The 7,227-nt window shown below is 38.2% G+C and overlaps 2 protein-coding genes across 6 annotated transcripts in view; both read right to left on the bottom strand.

The window, feature by feature from the left end:
• Positions 1–2,330, bottom strand: part of LOC107659810 (CLOCK-interacting pacemaker-like) — a 3,723-nt gene extending 1,393 nt beyond the window's left edge. Inside the window, exons 1-3 of one of the 5 annotated variants that reach the window (XM_016448845.1) lie at positions 2,049–2,330; positions 902–1,029; positions 692–822 (exon numbers count right to left, since the gene is read on the bottom strand). In XM_016448845.1, coding sequence (XP_016304331.1) covers positions 692–822; positions 902–1,010 — 240 coding nt within the window. In that variant the 5' untranslated portion in view covers positions 1,011–1,029; positions 2,049–2,330. The other 4 variants (XM_016448846.1, XM_016448847.1, XM_016448848.1 and 1 more) reach the window with 4 other exon arrangements.
• A 1,073-nt stretch (positions 2,331–3,403) lies between these two features.
• LOC107659813 (placenta growth factor-like) overlaps positions 3,404–7,227 on the bottom strand; it is an 18,071-nt gene continuing 14,247 nt past the window's right edge. The window contains exons 3-6 of the mRNA XM_016448850.1: positions 5,267–5,463; positions 4,278–4,357; positions 4,157–4,186; positions 3,404–3,774 (exon numbers count right to left, since the gene is read on the bottom strand). Coding sequence (XP_016304336.1) covers positions 3,714–3,774; positions 4,157–4,186; positions 4,278–4,357; positions 5,267–5,463 — 368 coding nt within the window. The 3' untranslated portion in view covers positions 3,404–3,713. The remainder of the gene's footprint in view (positions 3,775–4,156; positions 4,187–4,277; positions 4,358–5,266; positions 5,464–7,227) is intronic.

Below are 7,227 nucleotides of genomic sequence, written 5' to 3'. Positions count from 1 at the left end.
AATATAAATCTTTGCTGTCACTTCTTAACAATTTAACACATCCTTGCTGAATAAAAGTTTTAATTTCTTTCAAAAAAAGAAAGAATAAAAATTTACTGACCACAAACTTTTGAACTGTAGTGTATATTGTTAGAAAAGATTTCTATTTTAAAATAAACTCTCTTCTTTTTAACTTTTTATTCATCAAAGAATCCTGAAAAAAAGTATCACAGCTTCCAAAACAATATGAAGCAGCACAACTGATAATAAATCAGCATATTAGAATGATTTCTGAAGATCATGAGACACTGAAGACTGGAGTAATGATGCTGAAAATACAGCTGCGCATCACAGAAATACATTACAGTTTAACAGATATTCACATAGAAAACAGCTGTTTTACATTCTAATAATATTTCACAATTTTTACAGTATTTTTCCTCAAATAAATGCAGCCCTGGTGAGCAGAAGAGACTTGTCAAAAACATTAAAAAGTCTTACCGACCCCTATCTTTTAAACGCTACTGTACTGTACACATGTGGGTTAATCTATAATTCAGATATGACTTAATGTGGTGTGAGATTAACCTGCAACACAACAGTCCACTGTGATCCTAATGCCGCGTCATTACTTTCTATTCAAAACAAGCTGTACTACACATATTGTGTGTCCTTAAGAGCCGTGAGGACCAAAGAAAACACACCACTTCACCTGCTTTAGAACCACATTGTTCATGAAGATCATTGGCGAGAGGCTCTGCAGAGTCAGCTGCGATCGCGAGGAGCTCGACGCGTCGTCTGTGTCCGTCTGATCCACCGCACTCAGATGCTCAGAGCCGCCGTCTGCCAGAAACACACACGTGAAGCTCTCCTCCAACACTCACGCTTCATTATCTACAGAAGAGAAGCCAAAGCTACACACCTGAGAAGCCCGAGTCCCTCTCAGACTCCGGCTTTGACTTTTCCATCCTCTTGTTTTTAAATCTGGCCATGGCTCTCGAACGACCGTCGTCCTTCAGCCTCGAGCTCATCCTGCTCCACCGTATGAGCCTGAAACATCCGACAGCAAACACGAACGTCACTACACAACTCTCACTTTTTAACTCGAGCAACTAAAACAAAAAAAAAATACAAAAAAATGTTGTTACATGAAATAAGATAAAACTTTAACAGAAATAAAATTAAATACCAAAAAGCCAAAACTTCTTTTATTTCACCAAGTTGCCAAGGAAACATTTCTCATTTTAATTTGAAGTACTAAAATAACTAATAGACCAATTCGGAGGAGACATCACAGTTACGTCAGAAAAACACTGGGAGCAAGTGGAGGGAAACGGGTCAAATGCTAACAAATGCTAATGACATGTTAGTAACTTGCTAAGCATGCTAGCAACATGCTAATCATGCTAGCGACATGCTAGTATCTTGCTAATCATGCTAGCGACATGCTGATTACAGAACCGGCTTTCTGACAAGATGCGCATTAAATATCGCATGCGATTTATCGTGCAGCCCTAATCAAAACATTAATAAAAACTATACTAGCATCTCAGAGATACTAACATGCGATCACCTACCGAAAGCTTATCTGTAATCATATTACTGTTTCTACAAACATTAAACAAATCATATTTTTTAATAAACAGTAATTATTCAAGCAAATGGCATTATTGTGTGTTAGTAACGATATTCTGATCGTTGTTATCGTAAACCGAGCGTCATGACGTCATCGGGTCAGGTATGGTAGCTACTTATCGCGCTAGTACGTAAAAATAAATAAATACAACAGTTTCGTGTCTAAACGTCGAGCTGAAACGACATCGCGACACGGGCCAAAGCAAAGCGTCGTTAAAAGCAGGGCTGCCGTTTAGTTTCTCCTCAACAGCACGCGAACGTTTTATCCGACGCGCGTTGAGAAACGTTCATACGTTAATCGCGCGGGAAGTCGCTCGTGACAGCTTACGTGCGCGCCGTGACTTCATCCGGGAACCGGGAATCCCCAGAGATGATGAAAACACACTCACGAGTGCCTTATAACAGCGTTCGGTGCTCATTCGGCAGCGTCTCACCGCGTTCTGGCTGCGTTTCGTCGGTCAGACGCCCTGATCGCTCCCGTCACGGCAACACGGTGCTATACACGAGACCGGAGCGCGATTCCCCATAAACCCCACCCCCCGACTGACGTCTAACATTAGCGAGACACATTAATAGTCATCTGAATAGCTAAATAACGTTTACGTTAAACTTACAACGGCGCTTGTTCGTGTTATTCATTCGCTATACTTACGTTGGATTCTTCGTCGCTCCGGTGGTTGCTAACGGCTACGTGATTGACTTGTGGTCTAATCCAATCACAGGCGACTAAATCGCTCCGACCGGCCAATCCTTGGCGCAGGAGGCGGGGCTTATCGAGGAAAGCGCTTTTGTGTACGGGCTTTCCTTTTATGGTAAAAAAGTGGGCGGGTCTGTTGGCGGAAGTGGTACGCGTCATTCTCCACGCTCGCCTCGCATTGGCCAGTGACCAAAACACGGGCGACGTGAGGACATTGCGTTCAGCGCGGAGTCAAATATTCTCCTGTCAGATGTGTGTAACACTAATAATACCTTAATTTAACCTGGAGACTTGGAGAAATTATTTTTCTAAGAGAAAGTCGCTTTGGATGAAATAAAACAAATAGCACTTATTTCTTTAAATACTGTGAGTTTATTGTTTTATAAAATATATTAAGACACATATGATGGGGATATGAGCATGCATTGCATTGCAAGACCCATTGCTTTTTTATATTTTTATTCCAAATTTCCCAGCACTGAGGTATTCTTCAGTTCAGCAGCACATTTCTCTGATCTCATTACAGTCAGTGTGACACTCATATTTATTGAATGCTGGAAGCCACAGCAGGTTTAGTGCTGATCCTGATCCGGCTCGGGTCAGACGGACCACACTAATGTCCAGAAGTGCTTGTGTGATGAATGAAGAGGTGCCTATCTGCCATAGTGATCATCACATCTACAGCAGGGCATTAAAAATATATACAAGTTATATACATACATGTACATGGGTTTAGGGGCACTAAACCCACAATTTTATTAAATAAAAATGTATAAAATGTGGGTTTTGTGACCCTACAGACACCTACTACAGTAAGTGAATATAATAAAATATAGCGATGAATATAAATATGCACAATTAAAAAAAATATATATTTATAAATAAATGAATAATATATATAAATAATAACAACAACAACACCATATTTTTGTATATAAATATAAAATACATAATAATACATATTTTGTATATAAATACATATTAAAAACCATTAAAATAATAATAATAAATAAAAAATGTTAGTATTATTATTATTTATATATAAAATAATATACATATAATATTAATGCCTCTACAAACACTGTAGCGGTGAATATAACTACATGTGCTGTGATGGTTGAGAGCTTAGAAGATTAATGATGTCAAATCTATTCTAGCAGAATGTTTTAGTGCATTATTTACAGCTTTCGTATTTGAGCTGAATGCACAGGTGTAAGCCTTAATTGTTTATGAGTCATAATTATTTTCATTTAATCATTACAATGGTTGATATAAATAGATGGCGCACTGCAGGGGTTTCATGTGCTAGTAAAAACAAACGGCAGAGACACACATGAGCAGCAGTGATGTGAGTGTGTCTCTGCAGGGGGCAGCAGAGAGTCACCTGACCCCCGGCAGCGCCTCAATCCCCGTCTGTCCTCCCTCTCCGTCTCCTCCTGCGTTTGCCCTTCCGCCTCCTCCTGCTAGAGAACAACATTCCCATCCTTTACTTCTGTCATTTACATGCAAGAATAAAGCAATAAGCCCTATGCAAGAAGGCTTCACGGGGATTATTGCTTTTATAAAACGGTTATTCCATATACGTAGTAAGGTTTCACAGAATAAAACAGAGCAAATAAAGTGTAATGATATTAATAAAAACAGTATTCTTCCACCAAACAATGTAGCTCCTCAGAAACAGTTGTGGTTGCTACAAAGTGGTTGCCGAGCAACACACAAACGTAAACAAAGGTGTGTGTTACTTTGTAGAGTCATTTACAACAGCTTCGAACGCGTCTCAGCCAATCAGAATCAAGCACCGGAACTCTCCGCTTTATAAACATCAATCAATCGATAAATACTCACTGCTGATTTCTCAGGTGGTGTCGTCTGGGCCTGAATGTCAGGGGAAAAAATGTTAGATGAGTAAATATAAAGCAAGCTGAAAGTGCAGAGCAGTGAAATGACAGGTGTGTGTCAGCCGTACCTGCACGCACAGCTCTGGTGCTCCTGAAAGGACAGAAGCACGTATTCTCTGCTCCTCTCGGCCGGAGTTATTCTCAACAGCTGATGAAAAACACAGAGCATTCAACATTAAAGCATAAAGGAATAGCTCATCCCAAAATAAACAGAATAAATAAATAGCTATAAAAACCTTTTTAATAAAAAAAAGTTCTGTAAAAGATAGAATTTTAGGGAAGATTCTCACGCAGCTTTTTTCCATTTCACAACAGTTCAGTGACCAAATATGTAAAGCTCCAAAATGATCAAAACACCATAAAATATCAGTCTATATTACTATGTTTTTAATAATATTTGGATTTTTTAAATTGTTTTTTCGTTTGAATTTTAGTTAAAGTTTTAGTAATTTTGTTGTGTGTTTTGTCATTTTCATTAGTCTTAAATGTCTATACAGTTTTTATGAATTTTTATTTCAGTTTTAGTTATTTTAGTACACCAAATTAAACAAAAAAAAAAGAGGAAATGTTGCCTTGGCAACTTGCTGAAATAAAATACGTTTTTTAATATATATATTTTATTTCAGATAAAGTTTGTTTTATTTCAAGCAACAATTTAATAATAATTAATAAATCAATATATATAGTTTTTTATTTATATTTTTATATTGTTATATAAAACTATAACTATAAAACTCACAATAACACACACACACACACACACACACACACACACACACACACACACACTCACAATAACAAACACACACTCACTCACAATAACACACACACACACACACACTCATTCACTCACAATAACACACACACACACACTCACTCACTCACAATAATAATGTTTGTTCTTGTTGATGTTTCAGTCATGTTCACTATGAACTGCTGTTATATGGAAAACAGCCACATGAAGATTCTTCAGGAATGTCCTTCTGTCCCACATTAATAATCACAGCCAGCGTGATGAGGGAGTCAGTAAGTAACTGTGTATGAACCGAGCTCATGCCTGGATGCTAATGTTGCGTGTGCTGACGGGGAAACACGCCAGTTTGTCGTCATTGCAGCATCCGGAGCAGCGCAGCAGCGGCACGCAGCCGGGACTGTAGATGTGCTCCACTCCTCCGGGATACTCCTGCTCCACCTCCACCATCCGCTCCAGAGAACGACACTGACTGCGGCCCCACACCTCGGTGAACAGCATCACTGAACACACACACACACAGACACACACAGTGCTTTTACTCACGGTCTACTTCTTATCATTAAAAATTAATCTAAAGAGCAGCGGTCAGGAACCCACTGATGACAGAAATCATGAGACTCATCAGGTCAAGTGGCAGTCCACTTTTAGTCTTTGGCGACTTCAACACTTATTTGAACAATGTCTAAGAACTTGGTATTACAAGCACTTCCTGTGTCTGTTTGCCTCTTTAAGAAGAATCGCTTTATGTATCCCCCAATTGTAAATCGCTTTGGATAAAAGCGTCTGCTAAATGACTAAATGTAAATGTAAATGTAAATGTCTCTCACAGTTTACCAAGAAATGATCGATAAAATAACAGACACATCAGCAGAGTTCAGCTTTCTGCAGAAAAAGCAACTCCTTTGCGGCACAGCCTACAGAAGTGAATGAAAAGTTTAGAATAATACAGTGTTTCTCGATTGCTAACACACAATTCATGAAACAATTCACCATTTTCTCACAACTATAAACACGATCTCAAAACTACACAGCAACTTGTGCAAACTTCAAACTTCCAGCTCAAAATCAAATAGTTTAGTCAAAAACATGTTCTCTTTTGTCAGAATCAAACTGTGGCCTCAGATGACACACAAACCTGTCAAATACACACATACTTCACTGCCTAGAGAACACTAGTGAGATCAACTCAACACTGTTACTAAAACCTGCTTTTGGGAAACAGGAATCCTTTAGCTAGTCGATGTCTGTTACAGTATATGACATAAATAGAGGGATGCAGATACAGTACAATTCAGCATTAAACTAAGAAAAGTTTACTTTCATTACACTACTGTGAAGTGATCTTACAGTAGATGAAAAGCACTACAAGAGAAAAGTTAAAAAACCAAACAACTGAATATACAGTAAACACCCATTGGAATATACTGTCAGTTACTGTAAATAAAATAAATAAATAAAGTAATTCCATTCATTCAGCATCCTCTGCCAATTTGCATTACAGTATTGGTATTATCCTTATTTGTTACAGCAGTTTCTTAGTATTCTGATAAAAGACTTCTCTGCCTCCCCTAGACAGCCGTCTCTCAGTTCTGCACAAAAACAGTACACACTTGGCTACAAATCAGTTCAACAGTAATGAGTTTGAGGGTGTATAACATGTGCTAGAGTATTTACTGTATATAGAATAATGAAAGCTCTCTCATCTGAAGTACTGCTGCTATGTACTGTAATTATGTTGTATGTGTAAGTAGCATTGAAACCCTGTAGATGAGCTGTAGGTTAACTTCCCTCACGGTCAGTCCATCCAGAAGAACATGCTCAACTATAGTGCTTTGTATTTCATCAGGAACAAATGACCTTTGACCTCATCCCCTTCATTTTTATTTCCCCCTCCTATTCCTCACTGTCTCCCACTACCAGGATTCATTTTCTAAAACTCATAATCAGCTGTGCTCTTGTTCATATCATCCTGAGATTCTGAGCTGTGTGTCATCAGTTTTGTTGCTTAATGTTCACACATGGATAAATGTCAAGTCAAGTCAAGTCACCTTTATTTATATAGCGCTTTTAACAATACAGATTGTGTCAAAGCAACTGAACAGCATTAATTAGGAAAATAGTGTCAATAATGCAAAATGACAATAGTAAACAAATTTTTCAGTTAAAGACAGTTCATCATTGAATTCAGTGATGTCAACATCCAGCTCAGTTTAAATAGTATCTTTGCAATCAAGTCAACGGTATCGCTGGAAATGAAGTGTCCC

Source organism: Sinocyclocheilus anshuiensis, unplaced genomic scaffold (assembly GCF_001515605.1).
Source record: "Sinocyclocheilus anshuiensis isolate Anshui unplaced genomic scaffold, SAMN03320099.WGS_v1.1 scaffold519, whole genome shotgun sequence".
NCBI lineage: Eukaryota > Metazoa > Chordata > Actinopteri > Cypriniformes > Cyprinidae > Sinocyclocheilus > Sinocyclocheilus anshuiensis.
This window is presented reverse-complemented; position numbering and strand designations above follow the sequence as displayed.